The following is a 16368-nucleotide window of genomic DNA, read 5'->3' on the forward strand; positions in this document are numbered from 1 at the left end:
TCTCAACCAATTTACACATGAAAAATTGAAATTCTGGCTTATCCTTTACTACAAACTGCATAAAGATATTCAAACACTTCAGGGTATAAAACTAGCACAGTAATTAGTTAACTTCAAAAAGTTAAACCCAACTGAGTATTGAGAGCCATGAAATACGACGTACAAACAAGATCGAACTATAACAAGATTTATCCTCTTCCATGTCATATCGATCTATCCTGTAATGCCCCTAATGAAGTCTCCATCCCTTGAATTCCTTATGTCTTCGTCGGGTCAATTTGTCATAGGTGGTGGCATGGCTAAAATTTCACATTTCTAGCTAGTTGGAATAATTTTTGATATTATTTGTAACGTTTCAGTAAAGACCCAAACTACATGACCTATACTCTAAAATGACTAGTCAATGATATAATTGATCAAAATTCTTTATTTAAATATTATAAAGAGCACAAACTTTTCTTTTCCAAATAATATTATAGAATTTCACACACCACCTAATCTTATTACATATCAAAATGGGGAACTATTACGCATGCAACCAAAAACAATAAACAAAATCGTACATTTTCTAAAATAATCACGACAAAACAACTCAAGCTAGCCACGATATATATAAATATAAATATATATATATATATATTATGCCACCGATCTGATATACCCCATGACTGAACATAAAACAAAGTCAAAAGGATTTGCAAACGAATCAAACCCAATCTTGAAGAAATTTAGTCTTCATTCATCGAAATTATATATATGACTCATCACAGCTGGAGTAGATAAGACCCGACTTTCCTTGGATTGTGTATGCAGCCTCCGCCGAGACTCTGAACGTACATATAATTTGTTCCTCGATTGGTGCTAAAAATATCAAGCCCAATGAAACTAGGCCATGCAGCATTAATGTTGGAAGCCATATATGGTAAACAAGTCAATGCAAATGGGGATCTAGAAATGTGCAGGCGCTAATGATCATCTCAATCTGGTTCTGGTACTACAGCCAAAAAGACAATGGAGTACGTACAAAGACAACAGGCCAACAGTCAAATGTTATTACATATAAAACAAATGCACATTAAAGACACATTTTTGGAACCCGTTGCATGCATGTAATAATCCCAACATGGAGCTAGCAAATTCGTAAGATCATGTGCGTATGTTTCGTTTAACCAAGCAGACCAGATTTTCCACTTCCACTACTCAGTACTGCCATATACCAACAAATTAAACCATCTATCTCCATGTTGTTGTTATACCTACAACTCGTGGTATACCGTATAACAACACTTGAAGACTCACGATCGAACGGCAGCTTCGGACAAGTAATCATCATCTCCCGCTAAGGGTAACATGTCAAACAGAAACCAACAGATAAGGATCTAACTCAGCGAAATACTCAACATGTACAGCAGCTGAAGATGTATACAAATTCAAGACCTTTTATAAATCTCCTGTAAAATGTACATGACCTACTGTATTTTGCTACTCTGTTTTTTCTTTTTCTTTTTCTTTTTCTTTTTTTTTGGTATAAGACTGTATTCATGTGTCATTTCTGAAGCTACAGTCAGGTCGTGTTTAGTTGTTGAACTAAACTAAACTCAACTCATTTCAAACTAATAATTAATAAGACCCGCCAATTACTTTTTTAACTTTTTATAAAAAGTTAAACCCATCTCATTGTAAAAAAATTAAACTGATCTCAATAAAACTTACAAAATATTACTATTTATAACTCAATTCAATTTATCTCTAACATATTTGTAAGAAAAAAAAAAAAAAAAAGTATTCGGGCGAAACCACTCTTTTGGGCTCTGGCTTTCCTAGATAGGCTAAATGGCCGGGTGGTAGTAGTTGGTATACGTTTTGGTCCTAGCCATGCATCCACATTCCAAATATACTTTAGTCAAGACTGCTATATGGGCTAAGTCGGCCCAGGTTGCCCGATATAGGGCTACGTTTGAAGACTTTTCCTCTCGTGCTTAACTTGGATACAGAGATGGAGATAGAAAGAGACCCAAAGTTAAAAAGGGTACTTTCACCAAACAGTAATTACCCCAATATTAGTGATAATGTGAATTATACGTACAGCTTGAACAACGATCGAGTTATATTCAACCAAAATTCAAGTATTATCCATCGCCGTATAGCATGCTTCCAGTTCCAATACACGTACGTATTAGTTTCTATTCTTCATGTTTAGCTGATCATTGGGGAGAGAAACCTGCATTTCAAATACCACACACGCACGCAAATTAAAGAGGATTCAAATTTCATTTACTACCAAAAAACAAAAAAAAAAAATACTATATATAACGTGTTATATATGATGAAAATAACTATTTGTAATAAAAATATTTATTTTAATAAAAAAAGACTTTTTCATAGTAAATAATTGATCACAACTGGTGAGGTTTCTTTTAATGATTAGTCCTTCAATACAAGGGTTGATTTCATTTGTATCCTTTTATTAAACCAGACAAACTAAAAACAGAAAGAATACTTATAGTCTTAAGATTTGTAAGTTTTATGTACTCTTTAAAAAAAGATTTGATAAATCTGAGACTCATGTGAAAAGATAATTCTTTTAATGATAGACTTTACTTTTTTTCAATAAAATTAACATAGATGAATATCTTTATTTAGAGCGGTGCTACTCTGCCGCCCGAGTAGCATCTATCATATTTTTTTTTTTAATTTTTCTTTTCATATTTTTTAATATATTTAAATATTTTTTTAAAAAAACCAATACACTTAAAATTATTTATTTAATTATTAAGTTAAAAAAAATTTTACTAAGCGATCAACTGGAGCTAGATGACAAAGTAGCTTTTATTTTTTTATTTTCTTCTATTTTTGTCTTTTTTTAATTTTATTTATTTATTAACCACAAAGAAAACGTGCTATGATTTATTCCCACGTAGATTAGGACAGCACAAACGACAGTAGACATGACAAGTAATAGACAGCAATAAATTATTACTTGGTAAGAAACTCATGTACATATGTCTTTAAGGTACTTATAAATCATTACACTAAAGAATTAATAGATTTGAGACTTTAGACAATATTGTTAATCATCATGTGTTGCTGCCTTATTCTCTTGCCATTATCTTCGATCTAATTTTTACCAATATTATTTCTGATTTTATCATCTTAGTCATATATATTAATATGATAATATTTTAAACGACTTAACATATTTGAGGAACTATTAAATTATGTCAGTTAACAAAATATAAATTGTAATTAATTTGAGTAATGCTACATACAATCATAGAATATGCAAGCGTCATATATTTATTTTGAAAATGATTGAGATTTATTATAAAAAAAATTAATTTCTTTTTGTGTAAATTTTGTATTTATTCATTTTTTTAAAAGTGAATCTATATGCTTGCATACTCATAACTGTAAGTATCATTCCTCTTATAAAAAAATATAAATTTCTATTTCCACCTTTGACATGGTGGATCATGATTACAAACAAACAAAACACAATGCCATACATATATACATACATATATATATATATATATATATGCCAAAAAAAAAAAATACATGCAGATTAGCTCCTAATCCGGCCTCAAGAAACGGCAATGTCTTTCTTCCCCTAGCGGTCATCTGGGCCATCAATCAAATGCCGAGAGGACTCGATGATCGACCCATGCCGGCAACCTAATTAAGGAATAAATGATGCATGCATGGACGAATACTCTTCTTCCTCGAGCCGACAACACACACATATATATAGCAGTAGCATATATATGTACAGAGATTGGACATCCCACTGCATGCCATCAACTTGCTCCCAAGGTGGAACAAATTAAGCTAGCTCTTTAGAGCGACTTATGTGCAACCAATTGAAGACCAGACTTTTAAGGTTATATATAGCGCAGGACAGAAGGAGAGACGACCACTGTTACCTAAAAACCTTGCGTGCGTGTGCGTGTGTTGGGAAGATATGAGCATTAGGTCATACTCTCCTCATGGGTCTTTTCACCGTTAACTCGCCACCATAAAAGAGGGAAGCATGTTGGGCAAAGTGATGGAAGACAGACTTGTAAACTTAGAGAGAGAGAGAGAGAGAATGAAATTGAAAAAAGATGAGAGATCAATCCATACAACGGCAAACATCAGATAAAATATAGGAGTAAAGTTAGTTACAAGTTTTAAACAGGTAAATTTCATACAAGTTTTTTATAAGAAAATAAATCTCACTAATAAAGAATAATTTTTTTATATTTTTTTAAGTGAATTATATTTTTTTATAAAAATTTATATAAAACTTATCTATTTAAAATTTGTACAGATTATTTTTTAAAATATATTTGCCTTAATCAAAGTACTTTTCTTCTCGTTTCCCTCGTACTGATTGACCTGTTTAACTCTGCTTATATAATCTCAACAGAAATACTTGGGATTCTAAGATTGTGTACCAACACTTTTTTTTTACTTAGCGATTAAGCAAATATTTTTTCATAATTTTAAGAATTTTTTAAATTTATATAAATCATTTCTCCAAATATATTCACCCTAATAAAAATACTTTCCTCCTAGTTTCCCTCGCACCGATTGACTTGTTTAATTCAATTTATATAATACCAACAGAAATGCTTGGAATTTGAGTGTGATTAATGACACTTTTTTCTTTTATTTAGTAATTAAGTAAATAATTTTTAATAATTTTATAAATTTTTCTTTAATATTTAAAAATATCAAAAAAATGTATTAAAAAAAGCATTGAACCTGAAAAGAATTTGCCGGACTGCTCCCTCTTTAGGTGTGGTACGACTCTAATCTCATTCACAAATCATACTGTTTCCTTGATGAGTACTATCATGAGATTATCCTCCTTCGGCTTTTTCAGAGGCCTTGGGGTAGGCAACACACAAATTTCGGGCCTATCAAAATGCGCTGGCAGCCACTTGTCGAGTTCTATGCAAGCTTGGTTGCCAAAAATATCACTAAAAAAAGGCCATAAATTTCAATGATTAAGAAAATAAAAGAAAAATTTTATATATTATATCATCATTTTATTTTTATTTTATTATATAAAACATGGTATATTTATTATTTTAATTATTAAATAATATAATAAAAAATTAAAATAATAATATAATGTATAGTATTATTAAAAAATCATTCATCATATATAATAACAAAGATCAACATCTTGTAATACAAAACTTGACATGCAAAAGTATATTTCAAACATGCATGGATGAAATGATGTTTGGAAAAGTGACACATACAAAAAGCTGAAAAAGATGTTGAAAAAGCCAATATTCCATGAAATTTGATAACATAATATTGTCGATCCGGATTGGGAATTAGATGAGAGAATTAAATTCAGAAATTTTCTTTCAAAGAAATGTAAGGTGATTGGGGAGTGTCATCATGGTCATCTGGGTCCCTCCACAGGTACGACCTCGATGCTATAAGCCATGCCACTAAAGCCAAAACATGCCACAGTACTGGTACTACAGAACCATTTGAGCATATATAAAAGGGTCGAGCTTTTCTTTGTTCCCACCCGCAGAAAAAGAATCAAGAGAGAAGACAAGCAAATCTATAGAATTTGATTACGGGGCTCTCCTTCTCAGTCATCCTTCCCATCATAGACTGCACGCGTCTGCCTGACTATTAATTTGTACATTGCATTTGCTGGATTCCGCACTATGCACTATTGATGCTACCACCTCTAAAGAAGTGCTAAGCCAGGCCCATCCATTTTTATCCTCATATTATTCTTTTTAATCATCTTAGAATAATTTTTAAAAAAATTAAAACCATCGATTTTTAGTGTAATAATTATCAAATTTTAATTATATATGCTTTGTTTACTCAATCAAAGGAAAAGAAGTTTAAAAATAAAAGTTTATTACCAAAAAGTTGGAGAAAAAGCTTCTAAATGAAGATTTCAATATGCGGTCCACTCAAGTGAGATCACTACTTCGACTTTTATGTTTCCATGCCTTGTACATGATATGCTAATCCTTTTCTGTTTTTGTTTTAAAAAAAAAAGGGTCATTGTCTACATGATTTACAGCTATTAACACCATTGATATAATAACATATATATTAGAGTTAGTTGATTAGTTGTAATCCTCTTACATATACATTTTCTGAGAGTTTGTCACATATAAGGATCCTTAGAAAGTTACAAGATTAGATTAGTAGCTAAGGGTTATAAACTTATATGCAAGAATGAAGAGCGTGATTAGTTGTGTAAACTTTCTCGCTTGTTACCATACACTAACAATTGTTCAGGTTCCTTTAGCTATTGTTGCAATTAAGCAAAAATGATGCATGTTTTATCAATTAGATGTAAACAATACATTCTCGTATAATGACTTATAAGACGAGTTTTATATGATTACTCCTGTTAATTTTCCTCAATAAGAGTATAAAGTTTGAAAATTGAATAAGTCCCTGATCTATGCTTTGCTAGATTGTCGATAGCAAAGCTAACTAACTAAGAAACTCGTTATAATATAACATGAATTAGAGATTTTTACTATCTTTAATTCTTAGTCCAAATGAAAGCATAGGCTCCCACATCAAAACAGCAGACTGGCTGGTTTAATTACATAAAATTAATTCATCTTATCTCATTTAATATAAAATTATTAATTTTTTAAAAAAATTTTACACAAAATATAATAAATAATTTAATTTTTTCAAATATCAAAATAAATTAATATTAAAAAATTATATTATAATAATATTTTATTTAACTTTTAAAAAAATATCTTATATCATCTTATCAAAGCTGTGTAACTAAAGAAACTGCTATATTTCAGTTGAAATACATAGTATCCATGCATGGGACGCCAGCTGATCATGATGAAACCATTAACTCCTCTGCATGCAAATGATCTTATGTATAGTCTCTCTTTTTTTTATTTAAAGATCTTATGTATAGTCATTAATGTCTACAAAGGATTAGGACCGAAAAATCATGAAAAAGCAAGTGAAAATCAAATCGACGTGCATGTCTCCAAAACCCCTGTAATCATTATACATACAAATTATGTTAAGAGGAATGCTAGCTGTATTGTACCTATCAAAAGGAATGCTAGCTGTATTGTTTACTTTGCCTCCATTGATGTAGCATCAGTGATAAAGGAAATTTAGGGTTTCAGTTTTTTTTTTTAATTTTATGTTTTGGGAATATACCATTTTGTTTTGAAAAAATATATATATTTTTTAATAAATCATGTAACACCAAGGTAGTGTTACAAAATAGTGAGCGGTATAACTAAGGTGGCATATATAGTGGTAGTTCTCTTCTCTTAGTCAAACCCATACATTAGTTATTTCTCAATTTAGTAATTACTAAAGGAGAGAACCTCAAAAATAAGAAAGCAAATAAGAAAAATGACAAAAACTCTGAAGATAACTTCAAAAATACCGTGGGAGTAGATTTTAGGGTTGTTTGAGCATGCATGGAGTTGACCAATTAATCTTGCTTTTAAAAAATATTCGAAAAAAAGAAGATAAATAATCTTAGGAATGAAATTGTGTGTGTCTTTAATTACCATGATATATAAGAAATTACTATTTATAGGGTAACTCTTTATTTATTTATTTATTTATTTATATATATATACATATAAATATATCGAGAGGGTATAGAAAATACACATTGCATGTAATTGTAGACATAGTTTCCTTATTGGCATAAAAATAAACCCGTAATATCAAATTATGTCACATGAATAGTATATGTTATGTAAATACTTTTAAATAAAATTATTCTATTTTATTAAATTCTTTCAAGTTTCAATATTAATACTCATGCTTAGTAAGGTGCATGCTTACTTCATTCATTAATATTAATTAACAGGTATTGGACCAAAATTATATGAATACTCCTTTAAGACTGGGGCAAAAGGAAAGATTAATATTTTCTATAATTTTTTTTTTCAATCGGATTTTTCTCCTACGGAAAGAAAGATAGATATGAAATATAAAATTTATATTATTTAATGAGTGGCACTCCGATAGTTGCTTTTTAATTTTTTTTTAATTTTTCTATTCATATTTTTTATATATTTTAATATATTTAAAAAAATAAAAATATACATTAATACACTTAAAATCACTTTCTTAATTATTAAGTTAAAAAAAATAACCGATTTGTCAACTAATACGACAACACTTAGTAGACAAAGTAGCTTTTTTCTTATTTAATAGGATCCTTCTACAGTGACCGAATGGTTATACCGAGTATCGAAGGAAGAGTTTTGCTACATACAAACAAAGTCACGTACTAATCTACGTATTAATACTGATTTCTTCATATTTAAAATTTAAATTAACAATATTTTCAATAAAATCTACTTTTTGACCAATTATATTAAATTGATATGCATATTAGTGCACAATTATACTTACAATTAAATTTTTCCTCGAAGGAATGATACTCATTCGATACAAAATCATCAATCTCTTTAACATTTTCCTAGATAATATTGACGATAAATAAACAAGCAGAGTCTAAAATATTAAATGTTGTTGGATCCATATATATGTATATATATATATATAAAATATCATTTCTGTAGAAATTATAGATCAAGTGGGTTCTATTCAATATGATAATACATATATACTAATCTCTCTCATTTTTTTTTTTTTTATAATTAATTTTCTGAATAATCTTTAATCTTGAAACATACATGCACTGAAAAAGTTTCAAGGATTCCCGATCTGAAATCTCTAGTGGACCGCGCATATAGAACAAAGGAATCAAAGGTTGCTCTGCTCAAAGGTCATGATGTCCAAAATGACCCAACAGCTTAAAAGTTTTCCTGATTCTGAAGATTTTGCAGTCTCGCGACAGACCCCCCCACCTAATACGACAAATCACATATGGAAAACACTAAATCCACAGAAATTTTTTACCGAAATTTTTTACCAAATTTTTTTTTTATTTTTTATTTTTTGCTTAATGATTAAGTAAGTGTTTTTAAATGAATATGTGATTTTTTTTTTTAAAAAAAATATCTAAATAGTTGAAAAAAATGTTGAAAGAAAAAAAAAAAAAAAAAAAAAAGAAATGAATTGGTCGGTAGAAGATTTATGTAGAAATCTTATGTGGACGTAGCAACGTCCAATCACATATTTGATTAATACTTTCAACAATTATTATTTCCTATTAATTATTTATATATAAATATTAATTTTTGAGGCCTTGTCAAAATACCTGCTGATATTTTAAAACTCCATTTTTTTTTTAGAATGGGAATTGTATAAAAAAGGAAAAAAATTCTATATGTAATTATTTTTATATATTTTTAATAAATTTTATTAATATGATTGGCTGCATCATTTTTTTAATATAAAATAATTATTTTAACTAATTATATTAGTAAAATGCGTAAAAAATTCGTAAACTATAAATTATAAATGTTGAAAATCGTTCCCTCAAACTATAAAAAATTGTAATCTACTTATTTCATAAAAAGAAAATTGACATAAATAGCCTAGATTAAATTTAAAAAAAAATAAAAAAAAAGAGAAGAAATATCTAAAGAAATTCAACAAAAGTAAAAACCTAAAAGAATTCAAATAATATCCAAGAAAAGAAAACACTAATATTTCAGGAAAACAAATAAATCAATAAGTTTCTACAAAAAGTGAAAAGATACAAAACATGAAGGTATTTTTATTTTCAAATATTTATATATTTATTCAATTAAATATTATCTTAATTTAATATGGTCTTTTGGTTTTTTTAATTCATTGTTAGGGCTAATTTTGTGATTTTAAAGGAAAATGGTGTCGGCAGCGAGAATAAGTCAGATGCAAGTCAGCTCCTATCATACCAACGGCAGCGGACAGATTATTATTCAATATTCACGCTTGTAAATAAAATCCCGATGCACGCTCCGTGCCTTTTGGGGTACTGGATTGGGCCGAATGGGCTGGGCCTACAATCCATCTACCCTTATGTGTTGACTCTAAAATTAGATGGGCTAACATTGGACCTAGTGGGCCAGGGCGCTTGTACGTCGACCATTCAGAATAGCACTAGGAAAATAGTGGAGTTGCAGAAATTGCAGTTCGTCATAAACCCTTGAAGAGAGAGGAGAAAGAAACACGAGAGAGAGAGAGAGAGAGAGAGAATCTGACATACACTAAACTGGACCAGTGCTGTACAGTGGACCAGCATTCGCTATCACTTTAGATGCCTGAGGCCCTCAGTTGCCGAAAGATTTTAAGACAGCAACTAAAAAGTCTTCCCCGATCTCACCGTGTCAAAGACAATATACACGAACCCCTCTCCCTCCCTGATTATTCGTCATGCTTACGCCCTTCTTTGAGTGGCTCTCTAATTGCGTTTTTGTTTTCTGAAAGTGAAAGAAGCCGTTAATTAATCTAGGCTTTCGATCAGGTAGCAGGAAGATTCCAGACAAAGCAATCTTCAGGACTATATACGTACGTCCCGTAGCAAACACCTCTCACTCTCTCTTGCTAGCTGTACTCTTCCGCATAAAACAAACATTCATTTGGGGTTTGTTTAAGGGTTTCAGAGAGAGCCCCACAGAAGAGAAGGGAAGGGTCCGAAGGGAAGGGAAATGGCAATTATTAGGAGCTGGACGAGGGTGCAGGCTGTGTGGGAGAGGGACTAACATGACCTTGTCGGTTGTTCTGCAAGAATAGAACGGTCTGGGTGTAGTCATAACTCGGTTTGAGTGTAGAGTTTCCTGCATCTTCCTTTAATATATTGGATGGGTGGTAGGAAACACAAATCTTCTTCTCCGCCTCCTTTGCTTTCTTTTTTTCTTTGTTTTTTGCTTGAAACACAAATGTCTCACGCTTTTACATTTTGTGGTAATTTAAGATTAAGAATACCGAAGATCTGATCTTTCTTAATCAAATGTCTGAGACAGCTTTGATCTTATATTTGCTTCCTGGGTATATACTACTGCTATCTGATGCAACTCCAGTTTGTTTTCTCTTATTGATCTACAGTAACTTTTTCAGGGTAAGTTCTATTTTAGCTCTTGTTGCTAAGGGGCCCATCTGGGTTTCATCTCAATAGATTTTCTTCCTCTATTTTTCACTTCGTTTCTTGATTAATTTCTCTTAGATTCTCTCTCTTAAAACCCATCTATTCCATCGGTCAATTTACTGCTCAATCACTTGCTTACGTCTTATAGGGTTGAAATTAGTGTTAAGATAGTGGGTTTAGCACCCAAAATGTCGTGATCAGAGCAAGAAAGAAAAGGAATAATCTTGGTTTTGGCAGTGATGATCCGTTTGATTAATTAGTAGTACTATTGTTGGATGGGGATGAATTAGGGTCGACAAAAACACAGGAAGATTCATAACTAACATAAATCATTAAGGAAGCGAAGATGTTTTGAGATTCATTCGTTATTCTTAAAACATAAAGGGATCGAGAGTACTGAATTATCCAGGCATAGATCGAGGGTTTATACCAAAAACCAGATTTAATGGAACTGATCGAAGGTGGCCTAGATGAGGAAGTAAGGCTGCCAAGCACTGTGAGCTACAATCCATCCCACATAGAGTCAACCAAGCTGTCTTCTCCAATTTTAGCTTCAACTGCGGGAGAAACAAGAAGGGATCGTCCAGTTGATGGTAACACAATCGTCAACCTGCCTCAAACCCTAGAACATCCTCGGCTTTATCTTGATCAACAACCCGATCCACATCCACACGAACAAGATACACACAAACCCAGAAGAGATCCAGACCCAAATCTAGATCCAGTTCCATCTCTTGCATCCTCTGGAACAATAAAATCCGCACGAACCAGTACCTCTACTGCCATTAGGGCTTCACCTAATTCACCGAAGGTTCGATATAGAGAGTGTTGGAAGAATCATGCGGCCAGCACGGGCGGGCACGTTGTGGATGGCTGCGGAGAATTCATGTCAAGCGCCGGAGAGGAAGGCACGCCGGAGGCTTTAAAGTGTGCAGCTTGTGAATGCCACCGGAGTTTTCACCGGAAAGAAGTCGAGGGCGATTCTCAATATGTTTCTAATACTATTTACTACACGAACCCCAACATAAACAATGGCAAAAGATCAGAAGTAGTACGGCCGTCTCAACATCATCCTCCGCTTCCTCCCTCGTTGCCTCATGTTTATCATCATCATCATCAGTACCACAAATTCCCACATGTTCCATCTACAAATCCGATGGTGGGAACTACTTTACCGATGATGATGGCCTTTGGAGGCGGTGGTGGAGTGCCGGCCGAGTCTTCAAGCGAAGATCTCAATATGTTTCGGTCTAATAATATTGTTGCCGTTGGCGTGCAAACTTCAGGACAAGCGCAGCAATCCAGGAAGAGGTTTCGGACGAAATTTACTCAGGAACAGAAAGACAAGATGACGGAATTTGCGGAGAAGTTGGAATGGAAAATCCAGAAGCATGATGAGCAACAAGTCCAGCAGTTCTGTTCAGAAGTAGGTGTAAAGAGGCAAGTTTTCAAGGTATGGATGCACAACAATAAACAAGCAATGAAGAAAAGCAAATCTGAGGAAAATTAATGCCTCTATCTCTCTCTGTGTCTCTGTCTCTCTCTCTCTATATATATCTACATATTCATTTGCGCAATTATATATACAGGATGTAGGATAATAGATTGATTACCCACTCACTTTATTATTTAAATTTTTTTTTCCTCTTTGTTGCATATCTATATAATCTGTAAATCTTAATTAATAATCTGTAACATTCTTTAATTAATGGTGATTCTCGGTAGTCATAATAAATCTCAGTCTCTCTGGCCTCTTCTCTTTTCCAAAACCAGCTAGCTCAACAGCTCAAGTTCTGTTCACAGGAGAAAATAAAGGGTTAAAAAGAAAAAAATAATAAAGCCTTTTGTTGCTGTTGATGAACATGAAGGTCAGTTTATGCTCCTGATGTTTATAGATTTTGATCACTGTGAAGCTCCAGATCATTGTTTCTTACAATTGAATTTCCTTTTTGAACCCTTCGCTTATGAAAGCTTTGCTTCCATGAAACCCTAAGATACTGTTGTCTTTTTATTTTCTCGGGACTCAAACATTACTGAAGGGGTGATGACCCCGATCGTGATATTTGGCCAAGGGCCGCTAGAAGTGATAAACATAAAAATTATACAGACCAAATTCCAGGAGTCTTCTCCTTCACCTTTTTGTTGAGATGATGATCGACATGAATGTCCAACATGACCTTGTGGATTAAGCTGGTTCAGTGTCAACAGTAAAAGATAAAGTTTGTTTGTCACGGTAGCTGTTGTTGCACGTGGAGACAGAAAGATCACCTATGGTTATCATCTATCTATGATCTATCTCTGCCAATTATCAGAGAAGGTTCATCCGTACGGCCATCAATTTTTGTTGACCAACCTGGCCACATGAGTACCGGAGAATTATTAATACATTGGAGTACTGATCAATACATGAGAATTTTGCTGGAAGACCTGATTCCGAAAAATTGGGTTTTAAGTTACATGTATAGCTAGATTACGTATACAAATTCCTGCCTTGGAGTAATTAAAGTTGAACCTAGTTTTTTCACATGAATTTGACAAGCCTTTCCAGAAAACAAAACATGTTCATCATATAAAAATATCGCATGCATGCTTTCCAACCATTATCATGAATATACCTGCGTTGATATATGTATGTAAGATATATATATGATGTAAATAATATATAAATAATCTATTTTATCGAACTTAAATAACTGATCTGAACACGTTTGAGGAGTTTCGAAAAATAAAATGTACCTAGTTATATATAGTGATAAACTCCAACTTAGACTCAAATTAAAATTAAACCAGCAAAACTTATTAATCACACTATTCATCAATTGAACTCGATCTGACTTATTTACATCCTATATACGGGCATGTATACACATAATGAGAGGAATCGGAAACTGAGAGAAATTTAGAGTATTACTAGCACTACAGAATTGGAAAGGGTACTCCAAACTCGTGTCTTTGGTATGAAAAAAAATATATATGTCAACTTCAAGACCTTTGTGAAACACTTTATTAAGGCACCTCAGCATATTGTAGCAGCATCAACGCATAAATCTAGCTCAAGGAGTCATGCACCCAAAGAAGAAGAAGAAGAAGGTCATATTCTAGAACTTGCTTCCATAATAGAATGAAGATTCCCTTTGCTACCTGTCGTCATAAGAGAAGCACAACCTATAGAGTTTGTTATGCTCAGTATTCTATAAATAGACAAATCATTGTTTTCATGATCTACAACCTAGACCACAAAGGCTATAAGTGCCTTCATCTACCCTCGGGCTGTGTCTACATTTTAAGGAATGTTATCTTTAATGAAACATCCTTTCCATTCAAACCCCAATCTATTGGCCCATTTCTCACACAGACATCTTCTCAGACTTTTTCTCTCCCTATTATTTTGTCTCATAGAGCCCAGCCCATTGGCCTATCCCTTCCCACATCCCTATCCACCCTAGGTCTCATACTTCCACAAACCCTAATACATCATCTTCTTCCTCTTCCGTCAACTCTTCTCCAACACTCACAGTATCTCCCTCGTCTGAGTCTTCGATTCCCCCTATAATGCTAGCATCTTCTTCCTCCAAATGTCCTATTTCCTCTCTTCCTCATCACTCCATGACCACTTGGTCTCGCACTCATTGTCTTTGCCCTTGTGTGCGCACCGATGGTACAGTCCCATGGCCCTTGAACAAATCCTCCTTATCTCTCACTACATCCCGATTCTCTCCAACCCCTCTCCGATTGCCTCTATTCCAAAGGAATTCTCATCATTTTTTGAAGCCAATAAATACCCAGAATGGCGCTCGACCATGTCTAAGGAATTTTGTGCTCTACTTCTAAATCAAACTTGGGAACTGGTTCCTCCCACTCCCAATCTTAATATCTTAGCTTCAAAATGGGTTTTGAAAACCAAGAGGAAAGCTGATGGAATCCTTGAATGTCGTAAAACAAGGCTTGTGGCCAACGGTTTATATCAGCAACCGGATTTGGATTATGCTGAAACCTATAGTCCGGTGGTTAAGCTTGTTACTATTCGATTAATTCTTTCTCTTGCAATGACCTCTAATTGGCCTCTTCATCAGCTCGAAGTGCAAAACCCATTCTTAAATAAGGACCTCGAAGAAGTCATGTTCATGCGACAACCACCTAGTTTCGTAAATCTAGATTATCCTTCCCACGTGTGTAAGTTGCGAAAATCACTCTATGGGTTGAAATATTCCCTTAGGGCTTGGTTTGCTAAACTGACTGATAAATTATTTTCTTTGGGTTTTGTTGCTTCTCTCTCAGATTCATCCTTGTTTGTGTTAAAAGTTGCCTCTTATTGCATTTATATTTTAATATATGTTGATGACCTAATTGTAACCGGCTCGAATCCTAAACTTATCTCAGATTTCATTGCTTTCTTAAGTTCATATTTTCCTGTTAAAGATTTGGGCATGCTTCACTATTTCTTAGGCATTGAGGTTACTAGGGACTCATTCGGGTTGTATCTTTCCCAATCCAATATATCACAGATCTGTTACATCGCACCAACATGCACTCTTCAAAACCTGTCACTACGCCTATGTCCTTTTAGACCAAACTCACTCCTCTTGATGGTTGTACATTTGAAGATCAACAACTGTATCAAAGTGTTGTGAGTAGTCTTCAACACCTTACCTTTACCAAACTTGATTTCTCTTCTGTCGTTAATAGAATTTGCCAGTATATGCACTGCCCTAGACTTCCTCACTGGCAGGCTGTGAAATAGATCCTTCAATACCTTCGTCACACTTCCTTTCTAGGATTACATTTTTCCTCCTCCTCCTCTTTTAACCTTTCAGCCTTCTTTGATGCTAATTGGGCAGGATGTCCAGATGACCGCCACTGGTGGTTTATGTATTTATTTTGGGAATCACCTTATATCCTGGGGTTCTAAGAAACAGGCTACTATTGCTCGATCTTCCACTGAAGCCGAGTATAAATCAGTTGCCAATGCAACATGTGAGCTCATTTGGTTACAATCTTTGGCTAATGAGCTTGGTACTTTTCTTCCTCCCCTGACTTTGTGATGTGATAACTTAGGAGCTACATACCTATCTGTCAATCTTGGTCTCCACTCTAGGACTCAGCATGTGGAGCTTGACTACCACTTTGTTTGAGAATGTGTTCCAGTAAAGACACTCCAAGTTGTCTTTATTTTCAGCAAAGACCAGATTGCTGACATTTTGACTAAGCCTTTGTCAACTACACGGTTTCATTTGTTACGGTCAAGCCTCACTTTAGTTTCAGTGACGCTTGACTTGCGAAAGGGTATTAAGGCACCTTAGCACATTGTAGCAGCATCAACGCATAAATCCAGCTCAAGAAGCCAT

At 33.4% G+C, this 16368-nt stretch overlaps 1 protein-coding gene and 1 long non-coding RNA gene across 2 annotated transcripts; one reads left to right on the forward strand and one right to left on the reverse strand.

Moving 5' to 3' along the window:
• Positions 1–799: 799 nt before the first annotated feature.
• LOC122301964 lies at positions 800–4114 on the reverse strand. The gene is made up of 3 exons (XR_006240235.1): positions 3924–4114; positions 2087–2221; positions 800–1339 (listed from the first exon to the last, which is right to left on the reverse strand). It is a non-coding gene; the product is annotated as an uncharacterized LOC122301964 (long non-coding RNA).
• A 5996-nt stretch (positions 4115–10110) lies between these two features.
• LOC122297208 (zinc-finger homeodomain protein 6-like) lies at positions 10111–12668 on the forward strand. Its single transcript, XM_043107191.1, has one exon. It carries the CDS (start codon positions 11469–11471, stop codon positions 12531–12533), a length of 1065 nt encoding a protein of 354 aa, XP_042963125.1. The 5' UTR covers positions 10111–11468; the 3' UTR covers positions 12534–12668.
• Positions 12669–16368: the final 3700 nt, after the last annotated feature.

This window comes from Carya illinoinensis, chromosome 2, assembly GCF_018687715.1.
Source record: "Carya illinoinensis cultivar Pawnee chromosome 2, C.illinoinensisPawnee_v1, whole genome shotgun sequence".
Classification (NCBI taxonomy): domain Eukaryota; kingdom Viridiplantae; phylum Streptophyta; class Magnoliopsida; order Fagales; family Juglandaceae; genus Carya; species Carya illinoinensis.

What these genes read in the sequence shown, in the direction of transcription:
- LOC122297208 (XM_043107191.1), top strand. Translation starts at nt 11,469, where the DNA reads ATGGAACTGATCGAAGGTGGCCTAGATGAGGAAGTAAGGCTGCCAAGC.